At 44.7% G+C, this 16,417-nt stretch overlaps 1 protein-coding gene across 1 annotated transcript; it reads right to left on the bottom strand.

Annotated features, from left to right (window-relative positions):
• Positions 1–1,139: 1,139 nt before the first annotated feature.
• On the bottom strand, positions 1,140–13,751 carry ST6GAL1 (ST6 beta-galactoside alpha-2,6-sialyltransferase 1). The gene is made up of 4 exons (XM_039344548.1): positions 13,731–13,751; positions 12,900–13,001; positions 6,086–6,260; positions 1,140–1,381 (listed from the first exon to the last, which is right to left on the bottom strand). The coding sequence occupies exons 1-4, from the start codon at positions 13,749–13,751 to the stop codon at positions 1,140–1,142; spliced, it is 540 nt and encodes a 179-aa protein (XP_039200482.1).
• Positions 13,752–16,417: the final 2,666 nt, after the last annotated feature.

Below are 16,417 nucleotides of genomic sequence, written 5' to 3'. Positions count from 1 at the left end.
AATATATTATTTTAAGAGGGATAAATCCTCTAAACAATATAGTATGCTTTTTTCCTTTTGTGTTCTTCTTGCTATGAGTAACATAAAAAAGTTGAAATAATTTACTGTATATTCCGGCATATAAGGCAACCCAGCGTATAAGACGACCCCCGACTTCGGCGCCGAGTCTCATGCCTAGAAAGTCATCTTATACACTGGAAACTACTGTTATTTCCGGCGTATAAGACGACTCGGAGTATAAGACAACCCCTGACTTCTGCGCCAATTTTAACACTTGCGAAAGTCGTCTTATACGCCGGAAAGTACAGTAAATAAAGGAAATGTTTTAGATACTTAAATGTGACTGAATCTAAGAAAATAAAAAAAATGTTGTGAGAGGTAAAGGACTAGAGGACTAGATGTATTGAATGGAATGTTTAAAGATCAAAGATTAAATATATTCTTAATTATGGTTAACAAGAATAAGAAATTAAGGAATAAATATATATTAGCCTAGGAGGGATAGACATTTTAAATAGTATGTTATTTCTTATGTGTCTTTACTCTTGTTCTCCTTTCTCTTTTTTTTTTCTCTTTCTCTTTTCATTGTTCTATCTCTTTCTTAAGAAATGTAAAAGTGTGAAATGGCTTATATGGAAAAAATAGAGTTAAATTTGTAAATGTAAATGTAATTAACCTTTGAGAAAATTTTCACCAGCAAGAATATCTAGAATTTGATGGGAGAAATAAACTAAAATAAGGATTGTAACAGGATTTATGATGAGGCAATCAGAATGATTGAATAGAAAAGAAATATTATACTAATACGATTATTATTTTTAGGTATATTGGAAAAAATTATATATTGTTATCTATCAAAATAATAAGAATTGTATTAACCCAATGCTTGCAAAAGAGGTTATTTTGGGGAAAGGGGATATCAACTAAAATTAATATGTGGAATATGGATTATAAAAATTAATTATTAATGATTCTTTTACAAATGTAACCCAGACAACACACAGTTCACCAATTATTGAGTTGAAAAAAAATCAATAAAATATATTTTTTTTAAAAAAAGAAATGCATTCTGCAGAATGCTAAGTATATGTCTGTGATTCAAGACAGGCTTCCAAGCCCAGAATATGGGCTTTGCACTCCTAACATTGTGCTTTCCTTAAGCCTGGTAAAGTCACTTTTCCATAATTGTAAATATCTTCATCTGTACCTTGATTAAGGTGCTTCACCATATTTTTTTCATAGAGCTGTGGGTGGTAGGTACCCCATGTGCATGCTTTATCAAGGGTATCCTGATAATAATGGCAAATATCTGTTTGTCTCTTAGAGGGAAGAAACTCATAAACAGCAACTTCATCACAGAAGTGCATCATAAGAACAATGCCTAGAGAAAAGAAAAAGAGAGATAATTTTAGGCATGTTAAAGAAACAATTTAACAGTAAAGATATTAATAGTGACACAAAACAAAACAAAGAAAAAAACCTCTTCTTTTGCCCAGAAAGCCCCAACAATAGAAAACTTGAAGGACTCCATACCAATCTTTTCTTAACTTGGTGTCCACTAGATGTGTAAAACTGTAAGTACTGATAAATCATTTAAAAGTATTAATCTAGTCTAATATCCAATTTAATCTATCAGAGAGTGAATAATCACAGGGACAATTTCAGAAACGCTAAGTGCTGAAATTATTCTCTCTTGATCTTTACGTGAGGTTTTTTCCCCCCCAGAATGCACTTAACAGTAGGCTGTAACATCAAAAAAGTAAAGTACTTAAATTGTACTCTCCTGTTGGGTTTGGAAATTAAGTAGGCTGGGACATAAACTAATTTGTAAGATAGCACACCCCTGTGCTTTGCAGCAGCAGTCCAACTGGTATGATGTTTAAAGTTGGTTCTATTTTATTTTACTAAATACAGTATGTGCACAAAGATTAAACAGCATTTGCTACATAGTTTAGGACAGAACACTATTATTTTCTATATGTGTTTGGTGTGTATGTGTGTGTATGTATATATATATATATATATATATATATATATATATATATATATATATATATATACTGCTAAAAAAAATAAAGGGAACACATCCTATAGGATTTCTTATAGGATGTGTTTCCTTTATTTTTTTGAACAGTATGTATGTGTGTGTGTGTATGTATATGTATATATATATATATATATATATATAGGCTAGGGAATTCTGGGAGTTGAAGTCCAATGTCTTAAGATTGAGATGGTTGGGAAGGTAGAGGTTTGCAAAACTGAGTTCCTTAATTTTTGATAAAGGTTGCCATCATGCAGCCGATGGTATTCCATGTGACATTCTACGAAAGCAAAAGTTGGATCTTGAAAAAATAGGATAAGATAGGAAAAGTATTGACACTTTTGAATTTTAATGTTGGAGAAGATTCTGTAGAGAACAAAAACAAAACAATGCAACATTGAACAAAGCAACCCAGTGTTCTCACTTGAGCACTTATGTACATCAGACACATTATGTGAAGACTTAGTGCTCCAGAGAAAGCTCTCATGCTGAGAAAAGTGTAAGGAGAAAGATAAAGGATGAGCAGCAGCAAGGTGAATGGTTACATTGGTGATGAATGCATTATTGGAAGACTTGAAAGACTATGTTAGGGTGAGATTGTCATGAAGAAAAACTATCTATGGGGTTGCTAACAGTCAAAACTCCTTCATGGATTACTGCCTCATTGTGGCGAAGAGACTTCCGTAACTCAATGAAGCTATGAGCTATGCCGTGCAGAGCCACCTAAGACGGACAGGTCATAGCAGAGAGTTCTGATAAAATGTGATCCACTGCAGAAGGAAATGGCAACCCTTTTCAGTATCTTTGCCATGAAAACCCCATGGACAGTACCAAAAAGCAAAAAGATACGACGCTGGAAGATGAGCCCCTCAGGTCGAAAGGTGTCCAATATGCTACTGGGGAAGAGCAGAGGGCTAGAACTAGCAGTGCATGAAAGAGTGAAGCGACTGGGCCAAAGCCAAAAGGACACTCAGCTGTGGATGCATCTGATGGTGAAAAGAAAGTCTGATGCTGTAAAGATCTTTTCTCCATAGGAACCTGGAATGTAAGATCCATGAATCAAGGCAAGCTGGACATGGTCAAACAAGAGATGACAAGACTGAACATCGACATCTTAGGAATCAGTGAACTAAAATGGACAGGAATGGGTGAATTTAATTCAGAGGACCATCAGGTATACTACTGCAGACAAGAATCCCTCAGAAGAGGGGCTTTCGCTGGATCCCAGGAGAACAGCAACTCTTCCGTCAGACCAGGCAATTCCTCCAAACCGGCGAACGAAAGGACCGGCCATAGAAATATAGCTCATCCCTAGACTGCAGACAGCCAAAGTCACACTACCAACTGGCAACTTCAAAGCAGCATGGACAGGACTGGTGAGGTTTGCCTCTCTTACATCCTAACTACTTAATTACCAGCATAAGCTGCTAAAGTACTTTCCCCCCTGTGGTGAGGGAAGGGGGATTCTAGCCCTCCCTCCAGAAACAGCAGCTATCAACCACTTGAGAGTTTAAAACATTGGAAAAATACTGAGATCTCAATTGGAATCCTATTTCCTAAAATTGGTGGATTATAAAATTTGCAACTTTCTGCTCTCTATATATATATTTCTTCCTTGATTTTTATTCTAATTACTATTGAAGATTTGGGGTTTTTTCCTCCTTAAAATAGAGCAGAAAAAAACCCTAAAAAGATCCAACTAACTCTAAGACATAACCTGCTATTCTCTAAGAGACTTGTTGACAGCTTTGAAAATAGACAAGATAAAAAATAACCTTGAAACACCATCTGCAAAATTCAGCTCAGCTCCCCATTTGGTGGACTTCCTGACTGTCAGTTTCTTTCTCTTGAGTTTAATATATTACAATGGAAGGAGAACAGGAAAGGATTTCTTTTATAGAGGAAGTACAGGAACAAATTCTTTGAATGTTAAAAGCGATGATCCAAACTCTATGTATGCAAGCTCTGGATATACAAACTCAAACTATGACTTCAATCAAAGAATTATTTATACAGAATTCTATAGAGAAAGTGAAACAACCAAATGTTATGACAGAAGATCAAAGAAATTCCAAAGAAAGGCAATGCCAAAGAATGTTCAAACTATCGCACCATTGCACTCATTTCACATGCAAGTAAAGTTATGCTTAAAATCCTACAAGCTAGACTCTAGCAGTATGTGGATTGAGAACTTCCAGAAGTACAGGCAGGATTTCGAAGAGGCAGAGGAACTAGAGATCAAATTGCCAACATACGCTGGATCATGAAGAAAGCTAGGGAGTTCCAGAAAAATATCTACTTCTGGTTCATTGACTATGCTAAAGCCTTTGATTGTGTGGATCACAACAAATTGTGGCAAGTTCTTAAAGAGATGGGAGTACCAGACCATCTTATTTGTCTCTTGAGAAACCTATATGCGGGTCAAGAAGCAACAGTGAGAACTGGACATGGAACCAAAAGAATTGAGGCCTTTGAACTATGGTGCTGGAGAAGATTCCTGTGAGTCCCCTGGACAGCAAGGCAATCAAACCGGTCAGTCCTAGAGGAGATCAACCCTGACTGCTCTTTAGAAGGCCGGATCCTGAAGTTGAAACTCAAGTACTTTGGCCACCTGATGAGAAGGAAGGACTCACTGGTGAAGAGCCTAATGCTGGGAAAGATTGAGGGCAATAGAAGAAGGGGACGACAGAGAATGAGGTGGCTGGATGGAGTCACTGAAGCAGTAGGCATGAGCTTAAATGGACTCCAGAAGTTGGTAGAGGACAGGAAGGCCTGGAGGAACGTTGTCCATGGGGTCGTGATGGGACTGTTCTGTCCCAGCCTACGTCCTTGTTACTTCACAAGGCAACCCCTCTTTAACAGGAGGCTGGAAAAACCAACCCTTTTTATTTGATATACAGTTCTGATAATTTTCTCGCAAAACAAAAGCAACAGAACACTTTTCCAATGGATAGTTTGTTCAAAAGCAAAACAGAGCACGAATCAAAAAAGAAATAATTCACAGGCAAAACAAACAGACCATGATCCCTTGACACTGAAATTCTTTGCAAACGATTGCCTCCAGTAACCAGCCCTGCCCACACATTCCCTTTTTGTTATGCAGCCCCCAAGGCGTGGCTTCTCACTGCTTCCTCCTTCTCCCCTGGAGTTGACCCATTGCCTCTCTCTGATTTACCCATGTGACCTGCCTACGTTTATAAGCATCTCTGAGGTCTTCCAGATGTGCTTCCTCCGAGTCTGACTCATCCTCCCAGCACAGCTGGCTTTCAGCTTGATCACGAGTGGAGGGGCCAGATTCTTCCTCACTTTGTAAGTCTTGTAACTCATCAGAGCCTTCCTCTGACTCTGATGGCTCCCCAGGCCCCTCCTCCTCCTCCTCTGATTCCCCGGACTCAGCTGCCAGGATCACAGGCTGGCATGGAATCATAACAGGGTCGGACACGACTTCGCTACTAAGAACAAAGAGTCAAAAAATGACTTGATGGTATATAATCATAATTTTGCCCTTGTTTTTAATTTCCAGCTTCACAGGCCCAAGAGTCTGCTCCCATGTTTTATATGGGTAGTCCTCGACTTACAACAGTTCATTTAGTGACCATTCGAAATTACAACAGTACTGAAAAAAGTGACTTATGGCTGTTTTTCACACTAATGATTATTGCAGCATCCCCATGGTCTCATGATCAAAATTCAGACGCTTGGCAACTGGCTCATATTTATGATGGTTGCAGTGTCCCAGGGTCACGTTATCCCCTTTTGTGACCTTCTGAGAAGTAAGGTCAATGGGAAGCCAGATTCACTTAACAAACGTGTTAGTAACTTAACAATTGCAGTGATTTACTTAACAGCTGTGGTAAGAAAGATCATAATTTAGGGCAAAACTCACTTAACAAATATCTCACTTAGCAACAGAAATTTTGGGCCCAATTGTGGTCATAAGTCGAGGACTACCTGAACATAATAGTAGTTACTCATGATCATCTTTGAATTTTATTTCTCTAAAATAGGGATACAAATCAAAAGGAGAAACCAAAGACTTACAAAGCATGCCAGTAGAGGGTGGATTTGGCTGAATATCCTCTGGTGAATTCTCCTGGAGGATATCCCAAAGTTGCCATTGCATGTAGGGGTTCAGGATATAAAAAGGCTGCTTGGGATGTCTCTTCCTATAATGCTTGTAGATTTCAAAGAAATGGTACTCTGGTTTCTGAAACCACTGAAGCCAGAAATGAAAATGAGTTGCAAATCTCCTCTTTGCAAATATGATCATTTAAAAGAAATATTTTATTGAAAGTTTTAATAACAGAGGGAAAATAAAATACAAACTAAACTGAAAAACAAAGGAAAACTAAAAAAAAGAATAAAGAGTACACAGAAAAAAAGAAATTAAAAATATAAAGAACTAGCTTCCACACACACACACACACACACAAACAAACACACACACACACACACACACACACACACACACAGATGAACCAATTTACGGTTGGATTTCTCCCATTCTTGATAAATTTGATCCTTATATTGCTTTGTTTTACTCATTTCTAGCAAGTAAATGGCAGATTTGACCTTAACATGTGTTTTCATTAAACAGATTTAAAAATGAATATTAAACTGTTAAAGGTAAATATAAAATAACAATCATTTATAAATTTCTTCAACATTATGTAAATATTTATATGATGTGGTATAAAAAGTAGGAAGGAAGAAAACTCTTATAACAATTGTTGCTGAAATGACAATCTCAAATAATTGTGTGTGTGTGGGTGTGTTTACAGGAGCTCCTTCTGTTATCCCTGAAGCAATGATACACAATAAAATATAAAATAGCATATCATTAAATAAATACAAAATGTAACAGAATTTAAATGTACTTTTACTAGTCTAAATGTCCTTGGATCTCTTTCCCAGATATAGTTTAAGAATAAATAAGCTAGTCCAGAAAGAATACAGATGTCTTAAGTAATGATTCCTTGTACAAGAACTCTCTCTTGTGGTTATAGATATGTTAAATTCAAAACCTTTTTTTTTACAAAGCACAAAGTGAAACAATCAAAATTAACAGGGAAAAGAGTTCCGATGAAAGAAATTCTGTACTTTACTTCTGTTATGTCCCGAGCCTTTGCAAACGGCTCGGGCGTTTGCAGGCAGTCCCGGGCAGGTGCAAAGCTGCCCGGGACCAGACAGGCTGTCGCCAGCGCCGTGCGCATGCGCGGGTGCTGGCGCGGGAAAAGTAACCCATTTACCCGGGAGTTGCCTATATAAGAGGCTGCGAGGCGTTTGGGCGAGGCTGAAGCCATCTTCCTGTAAGCTGAACGCTGAATAAAAGAAACTGAGAACTCCAGCTGCTTCTCATGTCTGTTTTCCCGCCACGGACTCAACACTGGCGACGAAGGTGGGATGCCTTGCACTACCTGGAAAGGAAGAAGTGTAAGCTTACCCAAGGAGTCCTGAGCGGCGGAAGAGGAACGGCGTCGACTCGGCAGCTGCCCGCCATTCCGGTGCGCATTCGGGGGTAGGCTGGCTGATAGACCCGTCTCCTGAAGATCCGAAGATGGCGAAAATCGGAAGGCTTTCGGAATTCGACGTCTCACATCCAGAGCGGTGGGAGTCCTACGTATCCAGAATGGAGAACTACTTCAAGGCAAACCAAGTGAGGGAAGATAGCTTGAAGGCGGCCACCCTGCTTTGCGTTTGCGGCAAGACGCCTTCGAAATCGCAGAAAACCTTGCAGCACCTGTCCCAGTAGAGTCTGTAAGCTACGCAGACCTGAAGAAGCTGCTGAAGGAGCACTTCCACCCCAAGGTGTCCGTTATCTCATGGCGCCACACCTTCGAACAGAGGGATCAACGGTCCGGTGAGTCAGCCAAGGAATACATCGCCGCGTTACGGAAGGCCGCCAAGCCCTGCGAATTCAAGGACCTCGAGGAACGACTGAGGGACCGATTCGTGTGCGGGTTAAGGCATCGAGAGCTACAAAGAGACTTTTCGCTAAGGAAGAATTATCCTTCCAAGACGCCTTAAGGGAAGTCACCGCAGAAGAAGCAGCAGGCGGCGCCGTCAAGAACATGCGGCCGATCAGAAGCAGTGCAGAGGGTGCGTCCGTGCACCAGGAAGACGTCCGACAAAACTCCGAGGAGGATCCGGACGAGGAAGTCGACCGTCTACACCCCGCGAAGGAAGAGAACCAGAAGGGAAGCTCTTCGGCTCCGCTCAAGTGCATCGGCTGTGGAGGTCGCCACAGGAGAACCGACTGCAAGTTCCGCTCCGCTACCTGCCGGGCATGCGGCAAACAAGGGCACATTGCAGCTGTGTGTCTGGGCCGACGAAAGGCACAACCCCAAGAAGAACGCCTGAAGGGTACCAGATTCCCCAGCCAGAATAGGGTAGGTTTTTGCGCTTCGCGAAGAAGCATCTGTAGAACAGGCACACACAAGCCCATGAAGAAAAAGCTGTCACTCAACGTGAAGCTACAAGGGGTTCCATTATCTATGGAACTAGACACAGGGTCTGCCCTTTCCATTATTTCATTGCATACATTTAGGAAGATTTGTTCCAGTAGTGGGACTAAGGCCAAGTTAAGGCCTTCTGATATTGTATTAACAGATTTTCAGAACTCAAGAGTGTGTGTTAAGGGGGAGGCCACCCTTAACGTGCAATACAAGAGTTTTGAAGGTCCACTAGACTTATTAGTAGTAGGGGGTGAACGAACGAGTCTCATAGGACTCGATTGGTTTGAGGCCCTGGGGATACACGTCACAGGACTCAACAGCTTACAAACACTCGACCTACAGGAAGTCTGCAAAGAATTTGCAGATGTTTTCAGCCCCCAGCTGGGCACATTCAAAGGACCACCTGTGTCCTTAAAGCTAGACCCCACTGTCACTCCCATTAGGATTAAAGCAAGAAGGGTCCCTTTTGCTTTAAAAAGTAAGATTGACACTGAGTTAGACAAACTAATCCAACAGGGAATCCTAGAACCTGTTGATTCCAGCCCGTGGGAGACCCCCATTGTCACGCCTCTAAAGGCAAATGGGGACATTCGCATTTGTGCTGATTACAAATGCACACTCAATAAGGCATTGCAGCAACATGCCTATCCTGTTCCTGTGGTCAGTCACATCCTGGCCTCTCTCAAGGGGGGGCGTGTTTTTGCAAAGCTTGACCTAGCTCAAGCATATCAACAGCTGCCTGTTGATGATGATGCTGCTATAGCTCAGACCATTGTGACCCACAGGGGAGCCTTTAAGGTAAAAAGGCTACAGTTTGGAGTGAATGTCGCTCCTGGGATTTTCCAAAGCGTAATGGAAAACACACTACGAGGTATACCAGGGGTCTGCCCCTACTTTGACGATGTCTTGATTGCAGGAGACTCCACACACATTCTAGCTGAAAGGCTTAGGGCTGTCCTGTTAAGATTCAGGAAATCAGGCCTTAAGCTCAGAAAAGACAAATGCAAGATTGGGGTGCCTTCTACTGAATTTCTGGGATTCAAAATTGATGCTGCTGGGATTCATCCTGCTGAATCCAAACTAACTGCTATTTTAGAAGCACCCAGGCCAAAGTCTAAGGCCGAACTTCAGGCCTTCTTAGGCCTCCTGAATTTCTACAATTCTTTTCTTCCACATAAAGCTAGTGTAGCTGAGCCTCTTCACAGGCTACTAGACAAACATGCTGTGTGGCTGTGGTCACAAGCACATGAGGCTTGCTTTAAAGAAGTCAAGGCCTTGCTCACTTCTAACAGTGTTCTTGCACATTTCAACGAGTCCCTTCCTGTGTGCATCGCTTGTGATGCGTCCCCCTACGGGGTTGGAGCTGTCCTGAGTCACCTCAGGTCTGATGGAACTCAGGTTCCTATTGCATACTACTCCAGAACACTGTCTTCTGCCGAGCGCAACTACGCTCAGATAGACAGGGAGGCTCTGGCTGTTGTTGCTGGAATTAAAAAATTCCACGATTTTCTATATGGCAGGCATTTCACGGTCTTCACTGACCATAAGCCTCTGCTGGGACTGTTTACCACACGTAAGCAGACTCCCCACATCATTTCCCCTAGAATGCTTAGGTGGTCTATTTTTTTGTCTGCATATGATTTTTTCATACTCCACAAGCCTGGGAAAGAAATGGGCCATGCTGATGGCCTCAGTAGGTTGCCTCTGCCAGTAGTAGAAGCTGACCCCGCGCCAGCTGTCAACATTCTATCAATCCAAGCCTTGCCCGAGCTCCCTCTTAGTGCCAGGGATGTTACCGCTGAAACAGGTACAGATCACACACTTTCACGTGTCCGCTCCTGGGTCCTGTCCGGGTGGCCTGAGCACTGCCCTAGTCCTGAGTTTCAGAGTTTCTGGTCCAAAAGGAACGACTGTCCCTTTCTCAGGGTTGTCTGCTTTGGGGAAACAGAGTTGTCATTCCCACCTCAATGAGGACTAGGGTCTTAGAATCCCTCCACGAGGGTCATCCTGGCATTGTTCGTATGAAGGCTCTTGCACGCAGCCACTTGTGGTGGCCTGCTTTAGATAAAGATATTGAGGCTAAGGTGCATGCATGCCACCTGTGCCAACGATCTCGCCCAGAGATGCCCCAAGCTCCTGTGCATAGATGGGAGGAAACACAGTCCCCATGGTCTAGGGTGCACATTGACTACGCTGGGCCCTTTCAGGGCCAGTTCTTCTTGGTCCTTGTTGACAGCCATTCAAAATGGCTTGAGGTTGTGCCTGTCTCATCCACCACCACTGCAAAGACTATTCAGGTACTGAGGGGGATTTTTGCTGCACACGGGCTGCCAGATGTCATTGTGTCCGACAACGGCCCTCAATTCACCTCCTCCGAATTCCAAGCTTTCTTACAGGCAAACCTGATTCGTCATGCCACGTCTGCGCCTTTTCACCCGTCCACCAACGGTATGGCTGAACGCATGGTGCGCATCGCAAAGGACGCCTTGAAGAGACTCACCTACGGGGACTGGCATCACAGGTTGGCTGACTTTCTCCTTTCTTATCGCACCACACCGTCCACTTCTACAGGGAGAAGTCCAGCTGAACTTCGTTGGGGGCGCCAACTTACTACTAGACTTGACCGGTTGCATCCGGACAGACTGCCTTCATCTACCTCACATCCTAGGGCACCTAGACAACTACTTGTGGTGCCCCGGTTTGGGCTCGCAATTACGGGCCTGGTCATACATGGGTCCCCGCTTCTGTGTCCAGGATCACAGGTCCTCTCTCCTACGAGGTTGCCCTGGACGACGGTCGTGTCCTGCGGCGGCACATCGACCAACTTCGCTTTAGGCGAGACTTTTCTGATGAGACTCCTGGGTCTTTTCCAGGGGGGGAGGGGGACCCTTTGGAGCAAAGGGAAGGGCAAGAGCTACTGCCCACCTCCACTGAGGGAGCCACAAACGGCCCATCTCAGGGTTCTGCAATTGCTCCGAAAAGAAAGTCATGGAGCTTACCCACACAACAGGCACTCACGCCTACTCCAGCCAGGGAGTCACCCCGGGGGCATACTCACTTTCCACACACATCACACAGCACTCCAGTAACGGAGGATACCCGGGGGCATCCCAACAAATCATTCCCCGCAAGAGAGCTGGCACAAAATTCCCAAGGTTGGCCTGACCTTACCCCAAATCCTACAGGGGTTCAAACATACACAGAGTTAGTCGAGGAACCAAGTCCCGACTACAACACCCCTAGCACAAATCAGGGAACACCTGAGTTTTGGGAAAGTACAGAAACCCACACGAGCCCGAGCACAGAATGGGGTTCAGGGAATGGACAGCCTCCTGACAGGTCTTGGACTGACCTAGGAGGTTCTACAGAGACGCCCAGCAGTGGCTATCACTTCAAGGGGCCTGAGGGTCTACAGCTAGGTAGGACAACCAGGTCACAAAGCAACAGAAGCCCTGGCCTGACGAGCCCGGTGGGCAAGCAAGCAGGCCAGGCATCGGGGCACAGTCCTTGGAAGACACCAGGGCACAATAGAGAGAACAGGCTCACGCCTCCCTCCAGTCAGGGGACTTATGCCAGTAACCCAGAGCTAAGAAGGTCACAGAGAGCAAAGAAATCTCCTAAGTATCTAGAAGATTACATAACATTGCTGGCAAGGCAAAAGCCAGTAATCAGTGGGAGCACTGGGGAGCAAAATGTCATATAAAATAAATGTTGTATGTTGGTAGTAGTTTTAGCCCGGGGGAAAGGGGTGTTATGTCCCGAGCCTTTGCAAACGGCTCGGGCGTTTGCAGGCAGTCCCGGGCAGGTGCAAAGCTGCCCGGGACCAGACAGGCTGTCGCCAGCGCCGTGCGCATGCGCGGGTGCTGGCGCGGGAAAAGTAACCCATTTACCCGGGAGTTGCCTATATAAGAGGCTGCGAGGCGTTTGGGCGAGGCTGAAGCCATCTTCCTGTAAGCTGAACGCTGAATAAAAGAAACTGAGAACTCCAGCTGCTTCTCGTGTCTGTTTTCCCGCCACGGACTCAACAACTTCCAAGTCATACAATAGTGTTTTGGGGAAAGATAGGAAGGCAGTAAGTATGTTTATATTGTGTTTTGTTACTGCGTGTCTGTGGCACCAGCAGTACAATACTCAGACTTTAGAGAACAGCTTTATTTGAAAACCTATAAATTATGTTAAGTGGCTGTTGCCAATCTCCCAAGCAGGAATATTTTCTGTGATGCTGATAGTAACGCTATATTAAAAGAAAATTCCATAAATAGTTCATTTAAATTGGAGACCAGAAAACATCTCACTGAAATACTAAAAGGAAGTACATATGAAATATGGTACTATCCATGAAACTACACATGGCCCAACTTTTCTAGACATCCTATATACTGTGCACCATTAAAACTTACCTCATAAATACTTGCATGATATGGTGCTGGATCCCATACAATGAGGATTCCAAAATTGAATTGTACATCTGAAATAAACTTCTTTTCTTCACGTGTAATAAGCTAGGAATAACAAAAAGAGATGGAGATCTTTTCATTCTTCCCTGTTTGAAATCCTGGGGCATCCCATTCCCTATCTGAATGTCCTCCATGTATATCCAGTCCAGTTCCTAAAATACTCAGTTCATTAGAATTCCGAAAGTTGAAGTGCATATATCTGAGATTGTTGAAGGCTAACTTGAGTTAGTTGACACGGCTTTATTTGGACTATTATTTTAGATCAGGGTTCTCCAACCTGTTGCTTTCCAGATGCATTACACAATTTTCTTTGCGTAGGACTTGAGATAACATGGAAGATATTGTATATACAGCATCACAAGCAAAACCAAACATACTTATTTTCATGACCCCACCAGCCCTTAATTTCTGTGACAGTAGAGTTAACAGGAATACATTATTGCTGCATGAGTTTTACATTTTCTTTTCTTGCCTGAGTGAGGTTTCAGTCATAGTAAATTACATACTTTGAGCAAAAAGTATTCAAGGACATGAATACAGGCTTAATATGTGAGTCATATATAAGGTGATCAACTTTTTTACAATGAGAAGGAGGACACAAATAAATTGAAGAAAAAAAAGTGAGTCTAATGCGTGCATGTGTGCCGTGCCATGTTTCGGTAAGAAGTAAACAAAGCCACTTGCGTGTGGCACACTCTTGCGTGCGGCACACTCTCTCAAAACAATTCTGTGCGGAGCACATGCATCTCATAATCGTGTCTCGCCGCATTGTACCGAGCCTTGACAAATCGTCATGTCAAATACAAATACGTCACATCACACGCAACGGATCGGATCAGCATTGATTGAATACGGAGATTTACAGATTAGTCTTCAAATATCAAAAAGGAGGATATGTAGGAGGACATCTTTCAAGAGAGGACAGAACTTACAAAAGGAGGACTGTCCTCCCAAAAGGAGGACGGTTGTTCACCTTAGTCATATAATAACCACACATATGTACAGACTGAGTCTAATTCTAATTTTGAATGTTTAAGCAAAGATCTGAAATGTATTTCTGTTGCGTCCTTGGCGGGAAAACAGACACGAGAAGCAGCTGGAGTCCTCAGGTTCTTTTATTCAGCGTTCAGCTTACAGGAAGATGGCTTCAGCTCAGCCCAAACGCCTCGCAGCCCCTTATATAGGCAACTCCCGGGTAAATGGGTTACTTTTCCCGCGCCAGCACCCGCGCATGCGCACGGCGCGGGCGACAGCCTGTCTGGTCCCGGGCAGCTTTGCACCTGCCCGGGACTGCCTGCAAACGCCCGAGCCGTTTGCAAAGGCTCGGGACATAACACCCCTTTCCCCCGGGCTAAAACTACTACCAACATACAGCATTTATTTTATATAACATTTTGCTCCCCAGTGCTCCCACTGTTTACTGGCCTTTGCCTTGCCAGCAATGTTATGTAGTCTTCTAGGTACTTGGGAGATTTCTTTGCTCTCTGTGACCTTCTTAGCTGTGGGTTACTGGCATAAGTCCCCTGACTGGAGGGAGGCGTGAGCCTATTCTCTCTATTGTGCCCTGGTGTCTTCCAAGGACTGTGCCCCGACGCCTGGCCTGCTTGCTTGCCCACCGGGCTCGTCAGGCCAGGGCTTCTGTTGCTTTGTGACCTGGTTGACCTGCCTAGCTGTAGACCCTCAGGCCCCTTGAAGTGATAGCCGCTGCTGGGCGTCTCTGTAGGACCTCCTAGGTCAGTCCAAGACCTGTCAGGAGGTTGTCCATTCCCTGAACCCCATTCTGTGTTTGGGCTCATGTGGGTTTCTGTACTCTCCCAAAACTCAGGTGTCCCCTGATTTGTGCTAGGGTTGTTGTAGTCGGGACTTGGTTCCTCGACTAGCTCTGTGTATGTTTGACCCCCTGTAGGATTTGGGGTAAGGTCAGGCCAACTTTGGTGATTGTGTGCCAGCTCTCTTGCGGGGAATGATTTGTTGGGATGCCCCCGGGTATCCTCCGTGACTGGAGTGCTGTGTGATATGTGTGGAAAGTGAGTAGGCCCCCGGGGTGACTCCCTGGCTGGAGTAGGCGTGGATGCCTGTTGTGTGGGTAAGCTCCATGACTTCCTTTTCGGAGCAATTGCAGAATCTTGGGACGGGCCGTCTGTGGCTCCCTCAGTGGAGATGGGCAGTAACTCTTGCCCTTCCCTTTGCTCCACAGGGTCCCCCTCCCCCCCTGGAAAAGACCCAGGAGTTTCAGCAGAAAAGTCCCGCCTAGAGCGGAGTTGGTCGATGTGCCGACGCAGGACACGACCGTTGTCCAGGGCAACCTCGTAGGAGAGAGGACCTGTGATCCTGGACACAGAAGCGGGGACCCATGTATGACCAGGCCCGTAATTGCGAGCCCAAACCGGGGCACCCACAAGTAGTTGTCTAGGTGCCCTAGGATGTGAGGTAGATGAAGGCAGTCTGTCCGGATGCAACCGGTCAAGTCTCGTAGTAAGTTGGCGCCCCCAACGAAGTTCAGCTGGACTTCTCCCTGTAGAAGTGGACGGTGTGGTGCGATAAGAAAGGAGAAAGTCAGCCAACCTGTGATGCCAGTCCCCGTAGGTGAGTCTCTTCAAGGCGTCCTTTGCGATGCGCACCATGCGTTCAGCCATACCGTTGGTGGAAGGGTGAAAGGGCGCAGATGTGGCATGACGAATCAGGTTTGCCTGTAAGAAAGCTTGGAATTCGGAGGAGGTGAATTGAGGGCCGTTGTCAGACACAATGACATCTGGCAGCCCGTGTGCAGCAAAAATCCCCCTCAGTACCTGAATAGTCTTTGCAGTGGTGGTGGACGAGACAGGCACAACCTCAAGCCATTTTGAATGGCTGTCAACAAGGACCAAGAAGAACTGGCCCTGAAAGGGCCCAGCGTAGTCAATGTGCACCCTAGACCATGGGGACTGTGTTTCCTCCCATTTATGCACAGGAGCTTGGGGCATCTCTGGGCGAGATCGTTGGCACATGTGGCATGCGTGTACCTTAGCCTCAATATCTTTATCTAAAGCAGGCCACCACAAGTGGCTGCGTGCAAGAGCCTTCATACGAACAATGCCAGGATGACCCTCGTGGAGGGATTCTAAGACCCTAGTCCTCATTGAGGTGGGAATGACAACTCTGTTTCCCCAAAGCAAACAACCCTGAGAAAGGGACAATTCGTTCCTTTTGGACCAGAAACTCTGAAACTCAGGACTAGGGCAGTGCTCAGGCCACCCGGACAGGACCCAGGAGCGGACACGTGAAAGTGTGTGATCTGTACCTGTTTCAGCGGTAACATCCCTGGCACTAAGAGGAAGCTCGGGCAAGGCTTGGATTGATAGAATGTTGACAGCTGGCGCGGGGTCAGCTTCTACTACTGGCAGAGGCAACCTACTGAGGCCATCAGCATGGCCCATTTCTTTCCCAGGCTTGTGGAGTAATGAAAAATCATATGCAGACAA

Source organism: Crotalus tigris, unplaced genomic scaffold (assembly GCF_016545835.1).
Source record: "Crotalus tigris isolate CLP2741 ecotype Arizona unplaced genomic scaffold, ASM1654583v1 scf7180000017933.3771270, whole genome shotgun sequence".
Taxonomy (NCBI): domain Eukaryota; kingdom Metazoa; phylum Chordata; class Lepidosauria; order Squamata; family Viperidae; genus Crotalus; species Crotalus tigris.
Note: the sequence above shows the minus strand (reverse complement) of the source record. Positions and strands in the feature narration are given on the sequence as shown.